General features: G+C 37.1%; 1 protein-coding gene across 17 annotated transcripts in view; it reads left to right on the top strand.

Annotated features, from left to right (window-relative positions):
- Positions 1-6,011: 6,011 nt before the first annotated feature.
- nrxn3a (neurexin 3a) overlaps positions 6,012-15,502 on the top strand; it is a 231,977-nt gene continuing 222,486 nt past the window's right edge. For 11 of the 17 annotated variants that reach the window (XM_026286074.1, XM_026286076.1, XM_026286077.1 and 8 more), the window contains exons 1-2: positions 6,013-6,194; positions 10,687-11,877. In XM_026286074.1, coding sequence (XP_026141859.1) covers positions 11,181-11,877 — 697 coding nt within the window. In that variant the 5' untranslated portion in view covers positions 6,013-6,194; positions 10,687-11,180. Of the gene's footprint in view, positions 6,195-10,686; positions 11,878-15,502 lie in introns of all 17 variants that reach the window. The other 6 variants (XM_026286083.1, XM_026286082.1, XM_026286081.1 and 3 more) reach the window with 2 other exon arrangements.

Raw genomic sequence — 15,502 nt, 5'->3', positions numbered from 1 at the left:
TTTTGTTTGTTTGTGGATAAGGGCCAAACAGAAACAAAAGAGTCACTGAGAAAAACAATAGTGGATTCTTAGGCTCAAAAAATATGTAATAGGTAAAGCTGTGCTCTGAGATAAGGGTTGAGTAAGTTAGGCTGTAAACGTGAGACAGAGATATCCTGCACATGGGCTGATTCTCCAGCATGGAGGGTTTGAGCAGATGCTCGCAGAAGGTTGATCACAGTGAGAGAAAGAGAGAGATGTGCAATATGGAGATCTTGCTTGATGAATGTGAGAATCTCAGAGGAAATGTCAGTGAATGCTCCAGTGACTCAGTATATTATCGCTCTTTCTTTTTTCCTCTAGTTTTCTCTCTCTCTTTGTTTCTATCTGTCAAATTGTCTCTCTCTACACTGTATCTCCTTTTTCTTAATGCCATTTTGGCTCTTCTGTCTTACACACACAAGCTGATACATAATATTTATCAGCTCCTAACTCAGCTCTGTTCATCTCCCTCCTTTCTCAAATATTTCGAAATGCTCATCTTTGACCATTTATTTTAATCCTAGATGCATTTTTTTCTGAAAATTAAAAAATATTTTTTCTCATGTTTAGTAATAAAAATTTATATTTTAAGTCTATCTTGTGATTAGGTTATTTAGGTTTACTAACATCAAACCTCACTGGTTCATAACGTTTGGCCTTGTGGCATATCAAAGATGTTTAACGTTAGGTAACGTTTGAAATTTGTGTCACCATTTGATGCAGTCATGCCTATACTGCCAAAAATATTTATTTTCAGATATATTTTTGAAATTTACAACAACAAAAAAAGAAATCTGATTTTAAAGTATACTTTTTAAATATAGTTTTAAATATATTTTATTTGTCAATTTTATTTCTATTATATACTGTTTATAAAAATATCTTTAGAATATGTTGTCCAAAATCTTGATGAACGATTTGATTTAAAGGTGAACAAAGGCGTCTGTTATTTGAGGTTTGTACTGTCATATAAAAATTATAGATATTTTCAGATATCATTTTAAATATATTGGAATATATGCAAAGCATGAACAAAAAAGATTAATTTTAAAATATATTTAAATGAAAAAAAATTCTATATATTTTAGTTATTTGAAATTCCTTTTGTTTTTGGCCTATTTGTATATATTTTGTATACAAATACAAATATTTATACTGTCCAAAATCATTTCGCTTTACAAATGGATCTTGTTGACTTTCATAATTTACACAATATCTGCTTCTGTGTTCTACAGAAGAATGAAAATTGTACAAATTTGCAATGACACAAGGGTGAGTAAATGATGACAAAAGTAGAAGTCCAGTAGTAAATATTAGAGATCATAAATAATGAACAAACTATCCCTTTAACTGATTATTTGCCGTGCACATTCACGCTGAAGGTTAAATTATGATGCATACAGTTTATTATTGTACCCCCAGCAGGAAGCCCTTTTTTTTATTTCATCCGATTTTATGAAATGGTGGCTTTAGATTTGCTCAGACTAAGACTTAAAATTATGCTGCAGGAACCTGACTTTCTTATGCGCTTTGCAAACAGAGGTCTTTCATAGTAAAGCCAGCCATTATGCAGTGACTGAACTTATCCCTTTTTCCCTTATCATCCTTTTACAACAAAGCTTGTGTTGCTTGTCTGATTTCCTTCTGACACTAGACATGAATAAGAGTGTATGAGAGAGAGAAAGATGCCTCAGCTCTACGGAAACTAAGAAAAGCAAAGAAAAATACTTATTACAACAAGAAATACTAGGTTAAAAGTAAACCCTGAAACTGATAACTCCATAGGTCAGTCTTCCAGAGCAAAAGTTAAACAGAATATGAGAACAGAGCTGTCAGTCTCTCCCAGCATGCTCTCTTTTCAGCTTGTGTCATCAGCTGCAACACAGGAAGCTCGGGAATGTGAGTGTGTCAGTCAATACGTTGTTTACTTAGTCAATCTAAGTAAATCTGCTCTGAACTCATACCTGCGGGCACAACATTGATCCACTTGACCCAGGCGGCTTCCAGGTTTAATTGAAAAAGAACAGCTGAGACCTTTATGAATTAACTGCAGAAATCAATATCTGCAGAATGCCACCCTGTAAACTCTCTCCTTACAAGCCGGTGATAACAGAGGAGCTAGCAGGCAGGTTGTTTGCAGTGCTTAGGAGAGTAAAAAGATGGTTTCCTTTGCTCTCTGTACTATACAGGTGTACTGTACTGTTTTATGCACTCAGATTGTTAGTGAGTGTGAAGGCTGTCTGTCATCTGTTCCTCTATTTTGTTTTATGTCATGATATATTTAATGACAACAGGTGGCAAACATCCTGCTGTAATGCTTCAGTATAAATCTTCTGCAGATAAAACTCTCAGTCTCTATGCTATGTGGTAAGTCTGTTGTATTTACATGGGCACTTTAAAGGAATAGATCACCCAAAATGAAAAAAAAGCAGATAATTTACTTACTGTAAGGCCATCCAAGATGTAGATGGGTTTGTTTTCAGCCATGTTGATGCAGCTTACTCAGATGTGCACATAATTGATTGATTAAGATTAATCAAAAGATCAAGTTGTTATTTTAATTCAAAACTAAGGTAAAAAATAAATAAATAAAGCATACACGGATGAATTGTTCACAATGAGAACAATGACATGCATTTAGAAAATATATAGTCAGAGCAGTCACAGAATTCATGGAAGGTCGATTGAATTTTTAAACATTTTACTATGTTCAGCCCAATTCCACATATTTAATATCTGTCTCTGCCTACTTCAATTTGATGTGTATCTTTATATCTGTCGATATCTTCATATATGTGAACACAAAACCAGTAATAAGGTTTAATTTTATTTTTTTTTTCAATTAAACAACTATTTGAAAATCTGGAATCTGAGGGTTGAAAATTGTCCTTAAATGATGCATATACTAATTTTATAAAAAAATACCTTTTAATATATTAATGGTATGATATTAACAAAATATCACAGACATGATCTTTACTTAATATCCTAATGATTTTTGGCATAAAAGAAAAATATATGATTTTGACCCATACAGTGTATTTTTGGCTATTGTTACAGATATAACCATGCCACTTATGACTGCTTTTGTGGTCCAGGGTCACATATCTTTATATGTACACAGAATCTCCTGTACTGCAGAAGATAAAAGAGCATGGAGTTTGCATTAAAACAACAGTAGTGACACGCCATCTGACCTGGCTGTGTACTGGTAATGACAGGAAATTGGTTGGATTTGAGTGAATGAGGGAGATGTCAAGCTTTCAGGTGAAGGGACTGTTTCTTAGAGGGTGGTTTAGAAAGCTTGTCTTTGCGTAGTGTTTGAAATGTCCTGAAAGGGATAAAGAGAGCCAGTCTGTCACACAGGGGTTGTAGATGCCTCAAGACCTATTAGTCATTGGTGAATACTGGAATGGACAGGTGCACAAAAGAGTGGAAGCCTAACTTTCATTCTTACTGTTATTAAGCCTCTTATTAGGAAACCACAACTAGATCCTAGAGAGCTGGCAAATTACAGACCCATTTCAAATCTTAAAAAAAAAAATATCTCTATGAAGTATTTCAAAAAGATTTAGAATTACAAATGACTTGCTTCTTGCGTCAAACCAAGGTTGCATCACATTGCTAGTTTTACTTGATCTTAGTGCTGCTTTCGACACCATAGATCATGACGTACTCTTCGACATACTAGATCGATTACAAAACTATTCAGGTATTCAGGGGCAGGCTTAGATCCTACCTGTTAGATTGCTCCAGCTTTGTTTATTGAAATGGGGAGTCATCTCATTTTTCACCAGTAAAATATGGAGTGCCACCAGGATCTGTCCTAAGTCCTCTGCTTTTTTCAATATACATGTTGCCCCCTGGTAATATTGTTAGCAAATATGGGATTATGCTGATGATACTCAACTATATATCTCATCAAGACCAGATGAACTTCTAAATCATCTAAGATTACAGAGTGCATTAAAAATGACCAAATTCGGATAAGACAGAGATGACGTTAAATTCGGATAAGACAGAGATATTACTTATTGGACCAAGAAACCTGAGAGAACACAGTACACAGAATCTTGCAGATTCCATTTTTTTAACTAGATGGATGTACTGTTACTTGCTCTACAGTCAAAAATCTGGCTGTTATATGAGACCGCAACTTGTCTTTTGAAAACCATGTTTCCCATGTTTCAAAAGCAGCATTCTTCCATCTTAGAAACATTGCCAAGCTACGAAACCTGTTACCTGTTTCTGGTGCAGCAAAGCTAGTTCATGCATTCATGACCTATAGACTGGACTATTGTAATGCACTGCTAGGTGGTTGTCCTGCATATTTAATAAACAAGCTACAGGTAGTCCAAAATGCAGCAGCTAGAGTCCTTACCAGGTCAAGAAAATATTATCATATTACCTCAATTACAGTCTCTGCACTGGCTACCTATTAAGTTCTATATCAGTTACAAAATATTACTACTTACCTATAAGACCCTTAATGGTTTAGCTCCTGCATACCTAACTAGTCTTCTAAAACGCTACAATCCATCATGCTCCCTAGGGTCACAAAACTATGGACTTTTCGTAGTACCTAGGATAGCAAAGTCCACTAAAGGAGGTAGAGCTTTTTCGCATTTGGCTACCAAACTCTGGAATAGCCTTCTTGATAATGTTCGGGGTTCAGACACACTCTGTTTAAATGTAGATTAAAAACACATCTCTTTGGCCAAGAATTCAAATTATGCATCTCATAATCTTTGACTGCAGTTCAAACTGATCAAATGTGCATTATTATTCTTTAGCTTGGGTTAAACAAATTAATTTTACTTGGCTGGAACAGGAGCTACGCTACTTATGTTTCTATTTGTTTCTCTGTTTTGCCACATGATTGACATTCCATGGTAACTAGGATTTACACAAGCTGCAGTCTGGATCCAGAACAGCTGAGAAGAGATGATGTCAACCCCTCAGAGAACCTCAGATGATGCTAACCCTGAAACAACATACAGAACTACCAAATTTTGCTATAAGTTTGATTGCATCATATAATAATTGTTGTTAATAGTGTTCATCGTCTGTTTGATTATGTCTTTAATAGATTTTTCTGTACATTTCTGTCATATAAGCTGACAGTCACCACTGATAAGCTACTACTAAATACTGTAGAAACTTAATTTTCTGTAAAGTTGCTTTGCAACGATTTGTATCATAAATAGCACTATACAAATAAACTTGAATTGAATTGAACTGAACTGTGTGAATGAGACCAAATTAGTCATCTCACATGCACTGGATGTAATAAAGCGCTACTAGAAGAATCTCAACATTGCAACATGCTTACCTCTGATAGCTTTTCTGCCTCAAACACGTATCAAACTGCATTAGATGAGCTTGACTTTGCAGGCCAAAGAGGTTAAATCCATTCAACTCAGAGACACGCTCAATATTCTGTAGGTTCTATGATGGATCATTTTGGCTGCAAATCAATGACATGGTCAACACCTATCGATTGCAATGTTAGTTTTTTGAGTGTGCAGATTTCACTTCCGTCCCAAATGGCAAACTTTCTGGAAAATTGCTTTATAGTCTTTTGGACGTCAAAATATCCATTCAATTAAAAATTGCAGCTGTTGCGCAGCAGTCATGTTTGTGGTGAAGTTCAGCACCAAGGACAGCAGATTCTCTCAGGCCTTTCTGTTGTCCTAAGTGCACCCACAAGAAAAGAAAGAAAGAAATGTCTTTATTAGGTTATAATGTACAAGTGCTAGAAATGTATTGCATGTATCCACAAATGTAAGCAAATACAAACACCTCATAGACATGTCTTGTTCCGTTTCCCATATATATATATGTATTTATATATATATATACCGCTTCAAAAAGAAAAGTGTGGTTGTGGCCAAGTTTTCTCTCAGATTTTACTACACCTTTAAATGGCGCGAGCCTCGCAGTAAGAAGAAGGCGGGGTCGCGCGGCGCGTGTGTGAAAATCTCGTGATTGTCCAACAGTGTCTCTGAGCGCGCGGCTCTCTGTAACTGCAAGCGAGCACATAACGAAGGTAAAACATCCTCACACAAGACCGCGAAAAAACGACATTTAGCGGCGTGGACCAGACATATAGAGCCTGTTTGGAATGTAAAGTGGATTATTACGCTTTGGGATATTTTTTTACGAAAACTGAGGTTAGTCTCTTTCTCTCTTTTTTTTGGTAAGGAATGATTGAAAGCTCGCCGGGATGTTAAAAGTTCATCACTTACTTTGAGTATTTACACTTAGTCGTCTTGTCACATTCTAAATCACGGTTGTTCTTTAATTGTACTTTTATTTCTGTGAACGCGGCGTGTTGCACTGAATCAAAATAAATGACATTCGCGTTGTTTCGCGGAGAAGCGCGATAAAAATATTAAACTATATTATCATTCAGGCCAACGACACAAGAAACGAAAAGAGGTTTTACACACGCTGTCGAACTCTAAAAATACATGTGCGGGTATTTATTCTTCAAGACTAGGATAGACGGTTATCTTCTGTACAGAGCTCAGTGTGGAAACAGTAGAGTATTTATGTCAGAGTTGAGCGGTTTTCGAGACAAAATTGTAGGCTCAAAAATAAACATGTACTGACCCTTTTTGTCAGCTGCCTGAAATATCAAATATTATTTCGTTTATTTTCAGTAAGTTAGACAACACAAGCCTGTATTCTTGTAATAAACACGAAAAAACACACATTTCCTCCGTAAACATGTAACAAACAATTATCGCGCTTTGCTCTCAGACCTTTGTTTTTCTTAATCTGTAAAAGTAGCTTTGAATAATGAATAAGAGTTCTCAGGTGTCTGTGGAGCCCATGATCAACTGCCACTCAGGATAAACAACACGCATGCCCACTGAAGGGCCATCCTTATGAATGCACCTAGACATGATGATCTGGCCAAAAACACAGGAACGCATACCCATTTTATTTTTTAAGGCATGAATGAAAATGTATTAACATTTGCTACAAATAAATGTGGCTAAAATTTATTTTTAGGATGCACACATGTGGTGTGGTTAGCCTAATACTTTTAACCAACATGATCTAAAAGTGTACTGCTTTATTATGGATTTTATTAGACAAAGTATATAGGGGAACTTAAATATTTTTTAATAAATGATATTTTTTTTATTTATAAAAAAAAAATATATATATATAAATAGTTCAAGGGTTGCTATTAACACGTTGCATTAATTTAAGAAAATTCACAAACCCTTATACATTATTCGATATAAACATCTGTCTGATGTGACAATTATTGTGACAGAATTTTTAAACTGATTTTTTGCACGTTTTCACATGTAACATGCACGTTCAGCTCTTTTTGTCTCGCTTTTAAATGCTCGAGTGAGTACAGTGCATTATTAGAATATGTTAATTTGTTCTCATCAGTTTGTAGTGGCTCATTTAGATCTCCTGGAATTTAATAGACTTTGGTAATAATCCAGTATAACACACACTAGCGGGCTCACACACTCATTTTAAAGGTAGACTATTCAGGCTTGTGCTTTTTAGTACATTGAATGTTTTTGTCAAAATTATAATTGGGCTAGAGACATTATTTTGTATTTGTGAGTTAACATTTTTGCCAGAATAATAACACCCAGACATATCGTCTGTCCTGATATTGTCGGGGTAGATATTTCCTGAGCGCGGCCTTGCCAAATACACACATTCATCGACGATTTATTTTTTCCACCGCTGACAGAAATCAAAATGAACTCGTTTTTCTGAATTAAAATATGTGTAATATATTTATTCGAGCGTGTTTAATTTATCTATGACGCTCGAGTATAATTTCACCTTGTGGTGTTTTGTGACATCTTTTGTGTGAAATATGATGCTCCTCTCACCAAAAATTATTTTGTCGGTCTGTTTATACATGTGCTCATTTATTTGTGAGACTGACGTGTCTTATTTTAGGTGACTGAATTGTGCATTAATAATCTGGATCAAATGCGAGATTTCAGTGTATTACAGCACATTTTGTGTGTATATTGTGCACCATTTTAAACGGGTGAAACGAAGAGAAATGCTGTTTTAAAAACGAAAAATTAGAGCACAAAACCCTTTCAAATTTAATAATCCATTTAAACGATTTTTGCTTAAACATATGCATCTGCTTCAAATGTATTAAATCGCATTACACGTGAGCTAAAATAAAAATAAAAGGATATTTATATTGTTTCGTTTCCCTGTATTTTGTATCTTTTTGTTCACACGGGTGTTGGTTATAATCTCAATTTACATATCAAGCCAAGACAGCTAAATGATTTTAACGCAACTGATGTATTTTTCTGCAGAGATAAACGAATTAGAATAATTCACACTGATAATTCTAAAACTGAAAAATACACATATATATGCACATATAAATATAGGATATTAGATATTTAATGAACGCTATGTTTAATTATATATATATATATATATATATATATATATATATATATATATATATATATATATATATATATATATATATATATAATGTATATGTATATTTATATGTATATCCTAATAAGTAACACATATAACAAATATCGTTTTCCTGCAAATATCGTTTTTTAATTCCTTCAAATCGCCTTTTTGTCTGCCGCATTGAAGACTATTTTCTATTGGCGTTGTGTAATGCTCAGTCTCCAAAACACTCATCGAATGTGCTCTGCCTTTCCAATACACCGCAGTGTGACGTGATCTTTCTGTCTTGATCAGAGCCCTATATAATGCACACCTTTACCACAGTGAAATTTGGTCATAAATCATATTCCTAATCCTCTGTTTCTGATTATGAGGGGTATTATAGTGAATCATGGCACAAGGATGGTGTGTTTTTATCAAGGTGATGTAATGCCGTAAACCACTGCTGCAGAACCGCTCACAAGTCGCTGTTCTTCTGCAGTGGGTTTTTTAGGGGGTTGCTGGTGGTACCCATGCCCACTCTGGGTCACTGGGGGGAGGCTATATGAGGCCAGGTAGGAGCTTCACGCCTCCCATTCACCGGCTGGCAGCCCAGGAGGAGAGCACCGGACGCTGATGTCATCCATTTTGGCCCAGCTCTACTTCGCCCACACCTCCGCTCCACCACGCGGGCGCTCGAAATCAACCGTGTCACATACAGAGGAGAGCTCGCTGAAATGGCGTGCACCTCCTCCCAAAGCCTCCATGATATCATCGGGGTGCACTGGAGGACATTTTGTCGCAGCTCTTCTGGTGTAATGACAGAGCGTAATTGAGGCACCTGTGGTAAAACCCAGCTTTGTGTGTCTGATGAATGGTTGGGCCTGCTGTCATTAACATGCCCCCCTTCCTCCATTACACCTCCTTCTCCTACTCGCCGACTTTTTAAGCGGGATCCAAATGCAGGGGTTTTATTTTGTGGTGTCGTGTGCCGTTCCCAGTAGGGTGTGTCAATCACATATCAATGAGGACAATGATGAGCTCAGTTTAGCCTTTTCACCTCTCTCCTCCTCTTTGCAAGCCCTCGCCCGACAAAAAAAGAAAAAGAGAAAGCACACATGTATATTTTGAGGTGTGGGCACGAGCCAACATGGAGTATCTGTTACAAGCATGTGGTCTCTCGCTCTTTTTTCCCTCTTAAGCTGCAGCAGGCAGAGCTCTGACGGCATGCATTGTGTTTCGGCTCGGTTGAATTGCGTGGGCTGGTAGCACTATTGTCCTGCCATACCTGCTGCCTACGCCTCTGGCAAGGACACAGGCAATATTAGATGTCTATTAGGTTACACCTCACATGTTGCCATGTAATTGGAGCCTATTCATTTATGCACGTAGGGGACACATGTTAAGAGGAGCCAGAGCTGCGTTTTGCCTTCACAAAAGTCCTACTAATCTGTGCTGGTTCAAGGCCAAACGTCAGCTCAGCATGGGAATCTTCTTTCATATTTGTAGAACAAACCAGGCCATTTTGTTTGCTATTTAAAGAATGTGTAAAAAAAAAAAAGCCCAGTAATTATTTTAATATAAAATAAACATTTCAGTTGCATTTTAACTGCATCTTGTTTTGCAATATTCTTTTAAAGTAAAATAAAAAATTATAATAATTCATAATAATTTTTGATTTAAATCTAATCTTTATGCAGTGTTTTTGTGTGTTCAAATTGAAGGACCACACCTAAATTAAATATTTTTAAAGCAAAATATTATAGGTTTTTAGATTTAGTATTAAGATGACTGTGCTGGAAATGTAGACTATGTTTCATGAGAATGTCGACATGCATATTATTGTTTTCATGCATAGTGCATCCTGCAGAAAGCCTTTTAATTTTCCACATCATCAGATAAACACAGGCTCGCTGCTACTGAATGATAGCTGGAGCTGCCATGTGAATAATGCTGGTAATTTACACACTAGATGACCGATAACACACAGAATCTTTTGGGTAAAATGCCTCTAAAATAGAAACTTTTTAATTAGGCTTTATCAGGACTTGCATTTTACAAAACAATGAGAGACTTATTCAAATGCAGCTTTTCATTATAATATTTGTGAAAGTGTACTGAATTGTTTTGTTACATAATATATTTTTAGGCTTTGTGTTTTATGCATAAAGAAATCACACACTCGATAGACGGAGACATCCGTGGATTCGTTTGTAATTTGATGCTTTTCTATTTTGACAGCTATTGTGCGCTAGACGGGGCAGAGTAACCGTATGGACTACATTACCCACAAGGCATCATGCAGTCTGCACTGGTTTCCCTAAATACAGAAAGAGTCCGACCTGGAGGACCTGTCTGGATGATTGAGGTCTGAGGAGATACCAGAAGAAAACAGCACCTCAGCAGAAACACAGCACCTCATCTGCTCGTCTCCTCAAGTTTATCCATTCCAGGAAACGTGGAAGAAGTACTTTTATTGTCGCCTGACAGAGATTGGATTGTTGTGCAATGTCATTGGCCTTATGACTGTTATTTAAGACTGTTCTCCTCCTAACTCCCTCTCCTCTTTTAGGATATTTTCTTGTTTGTCGCTGCGTTTGACGATCTCACCTCTTCTTTAATATCTCTGGGTATACTGTGGGATGTACATTGGATATACTGACCTTTGAACCAAAGCGAATTCAATGATTTCCTTCTGTTCAGGATAATAACCCCAAATCTCCAGCACTTTTAAAATGAATTTCTTCAGATTCTCAGTCCAGTTGCAGCTGCTGATCAGTACTGTGCTTGGGCCCTGTTTGGGCCTAGAGTTTACAGGGTCGCAAGGTCAGTGGGCACGCTATCTCCGCTGGGACGCCAGCACCAGAAGTGACCTCAACTTCCAGTTCAAAACAGACGTGTCCAGCGCCTTAATCCTGTACTTTGACGATGGTGGCTTCTGTGACTTCCTGCAACTCATGGTGGTCGAAGGGAAGCTCCAGTTGCAGTTCGGCATTGACTGTGCTGAGACCACCGTCATATCGGACAAGCGAGTCAATGACAGCAGCTGGCATTCTGCCACCCTGAGCAGGTACAACCTGAGAACTGTGCTGGTTCTGGATGGAGTGAGCAAATCGGGCGAGGTGCGGCCACAGAGGCAGTACATGAAGATCGTTAGTGACCTCTTCCTGGGCGGAGTCCCTCAAGATATTCGTATTTCTGTGCTCACTCTCCCAACAGTGAAGGATCTTCCGCCATTTAAGGGAATTATCAGGGAACTGAAGTACAATAACAAGGAACCTATTCTGCTAAGCAGCCAGAGGGTCCGCATGGACATAGAGGGGATCTGCATGGAGAACCCATGTGAGAACGGAGGAACGTGCTCCGTTGTGGATGGGGAACTGCTTTGTGATTGTTCTAAGACGGAATATGTTGGCCGATTCTGCAACGAAGGTAAAACAGTCTATATTTTACAGCTTGATAAGGGAAATTGCAATACTGACTTTGTACTGTATATGCAAAGTAAAATCTTTTCTCAAACGTTTATTGGCACTCATCTATTTATACTCTAAATTGTCTTAACTGCTAAAATGTGAATATTTATTCCCAGAATCCTTCATGCTTTGTCTCTTAAGATTCAGGTTAATGGCGTCTCTTAGCTTCTCTACAGAAGCTGAACTGTTTTCTGCATTGGCAGGTGTTTTTGTGCTGGGAATTTCTTGATCAGCTTCATAAGACCCTCCTCTATTCCCCCATAACTTCTTACGGTCAATTGAAAGGGAACGTCATTGAAATGCACTACTAGCAAAGCCTGCGTTTTTACCTCTGTAAAGCACTAAGCTATTTGTCTCTTGCAAGCATTTGTGTGTGTGTGTCTGTGTTAGCGTGCCCGGCTGAGGAGGTGGGGTGTTAGGATGTTAAGGTGCCTTTTCAGATCCCTTGGTTGTTTTTCTGAAGTGGCCATTTTAGTTTCTCTGGGGATTTGAGGAGGCCATTTCACAGCTCTAGGTTTTGTTGTTGCACCTCTTCAACAGAGAATGAATCAGAGACGGGGGATAATTGCCTATTTTAAACGTGTCAATTGCAATTTTTTTATAGCGTCATTACTGGTTTTCCTAGAAAGAAAATTGTTTGACCTTGGTTATCGAATGTGCTCATTTATATACAGAACTTCTGGTTTGCGCTCAAGAAGTATAATCATAACTAAACAAATTTTATTATACCACAGAAGAAATTCACAACTTTGAGTTCTTCCCCATGAAACATGATTTAGATCCTGGTAGATGATCCTGGTGGTAATGAAAGGTACACCATGATATTTTTGTTGTTGTTGTTGAGTATGTTTCTTTTGATAATTTTTGCTTTAAAGATATCATTTTAAATGCTTTTAATTGTAACAAAAACAATATGGGTTATCTTTACCTGATAAATAATTAATTTTAATTAGCTAGAAAACAATTACAGAAACTAATGCCTATATTTCCTGTCTTGATTAGGCTTAAACTTTTCTCCGCTTTTGATTGGAGTGTTTAAGCTGGGTGATTGATCTGTGATCATTGCTATGAGACCTATGAGTTTTCACTCTCATTGTAGACACAACCTCTCCTGTGATACTCTACTTAATTACACAATTACTGAGTGTGATTAAAATGTTAATCCCAGAATGCTATCTGTGTACTTAGGTATTTAGTATAAAAGTGAATATGTATGCATGTACAGCCTGTTTCAGAGCGCAGGAAAAAGAAAATGAGAGAAAGAGGGATGTGTAGAAGACTGGGCACTAGGGTTAGATTTATTGGTTGAGTTTTTGGCTTGATTTACAACCATTGTTACTCTTCATCTTGTTTGGCTGACTGGGTCCTGCAGTGCTCTGATAGGGCTTAAAGCCAGACGTAAAAGCAGCTTTGATGGCTTTGATGTTGGGAATCAGTTCAGCCAATCATAAAAGAATAAATAAACCATTTTTGGAGGATATTTATACTGGTGCACAGGGGTAGCCTGAATTTAAAGGCTCTGTAAGACTACAGCTGAACTCAATCAAAACCAGTATTGTGAAATGACACATTAATGGCAGACATCAGTGTTCGATAACAACATTACGAAAATCCACTGAGCAATCTTAATTCCATCTTAATCTTGTGTCTTCAGGCTTTTGAAACATCTGTACTTGGGTAATAAATATTGTGTCGGAGCCATATTGCAAGCTGGTCCAAAGTGTTAAGCATTAGCCTTATGTACGTTTGACTGAATCCAATTGCCATAGCAGCGGCAACAACAATCTGACACTCCTCTCGATGGCCAGATGGCTAAAATGGCCTCAGAACTGTTTTGCGTTGCCGTGGCGTATGTTCCTCACTCTGTGAAAATCGTGATAGCCACGCCGCTGCATCATTTGCGAAAGCGCATAATCTTTTGGCGGATTAGAATAATAAACATTTGGCAGCCAATCAAACACTCAATCTGTCTTCCCATGCGCATGGTCTCTGAATTGGTACACTGAGGTTTGTGTTTAAGCTGGCCACTCTTTACAAATCTCCTCATGAGTTATTTAATGTTGTAAAGCAAATTCAAAAGTGCATTATGAGGATATGTAGATCTTAGAGACTCTCTCTCTATATTTGTTTTTTGTTATGGTTTGCTATTTTTTGTATATAAGAGAACAAAGTAATTAAACTTTCACTTTTTTAACAAAATTGTTCAGAAAATTAAGGTTAATAATTTAACATTTATATTAGAAGAAAATAGATTTTATTCACATGACTTTGTTGCAGGGATCATTACTATTAGGTGTGAATCTAGAACTAGTAAAATTGTTGCTTTTGAGAAAATCAAGGAAAAGATCTACTGATGTGCTACAACTAAGCATTCATTTCTGTTTCACCGGTGTTTCTGAAAAACTAGGTCATCATAGAAGGCTGACAGTGCATGTAGACATTCATATTCCAGCCAGAACTTCAGTACAGGTCATCTCAAGAGCTGAACACATCAATCAAGTCACCATGGCTCTCACATCCTGAGTGTAACTCAGCATTCCCCGCTCTCCAATCACATCCTAATACGTTTCCCACCAGGTTAATGCAACTCATCAGAGGACTTAATGTCCTGTACCAGCCTTTAACAAGCACGGCAGACAGACACACACATACACATTGGAACGTGTCCCAAAAATGAGTGACCGTGAGAGTCAACATATTGCATTTTCAGTCAGTTCAGACATCAACACATACAGGACTTAATTAATGTCTAATGTAGCTATAATTAGTCTGCACTAAAAGCATTTCATGGAGGCAGACCCCATCAGGTTTCTCCTAATTCCCTGTATTAGCTGCAGTTTGTGTGCACTGGGAACAGATAAATTGTTTTTTCAGCCTGTCAGTGTCTGGTACTAAAAAATCTACAGTAAAATCTTAAATTCTTGAGTCATATGAAATAATTAAATCTGGATAATCTCATAGTCAGCTAAATATTAATGAATAAAAAGTATTTTCAAAAGAATACCTCATAATTATTATAATGTCTATATATATATATATATATTTGGTTTATGTCATGTTATATAAAAAGCACATTTATATATATATATATATATATATATATACTGTATATATATACACACACACAAAATAGGTTTTTGTGTTTAAGTAGTCAAATAAATATTTTTTTAAGCCTAAATGTTGTACAATGGCTGTATTTTAAGATAATTTTCATGTTTAACGTCTGAAGTTGAACACAATAATATCACCACTGCTAAAAATATCAAAGCTTAAGATTCGCTGTCCTCACTAATCGAGTAGTTGGATGTTCGGATGATCGTGAATCATCCCTAGCCGGAACAGATTAGAGAAATCGTAGATTAGCTGTTTTTCATCACACAGAGCATTGCAATTCCCGTTTATCAGTGTTGGATGCCCTTTGGTTTGGGAGACGACCAGAGTGCATTAATGAAATGAGTCAGCCCAGTGCTTCAGTGCCAAAGGCGGCCTGTGACACAAAGAGAGAGATAGAGAGAGAGAGAGCGAGAGAGAGAGCGAGTGTGTGTCTACAATGAGAGTAAACGCTACCAGGCTCTGAGTATGGA

This window comes from Carassius auratus, chromosome 17 (assembly GCF_003368295.1).
Source record: "Carassius auratus strain Wakin chromosome 17, ASM336829v1, whole genome shotgun sequence".
NCBI lineage: Eukaryota > Metazoa > Chordata > Actinopteri > Cypriniformes > Cyprinidae > Carassius > Carassius auratus.
The sequence above is the reverse complement of the archived record's forward strand: the minus strand, read 5'-3'. Positions and strand labels throughout refer to the sequence as shown.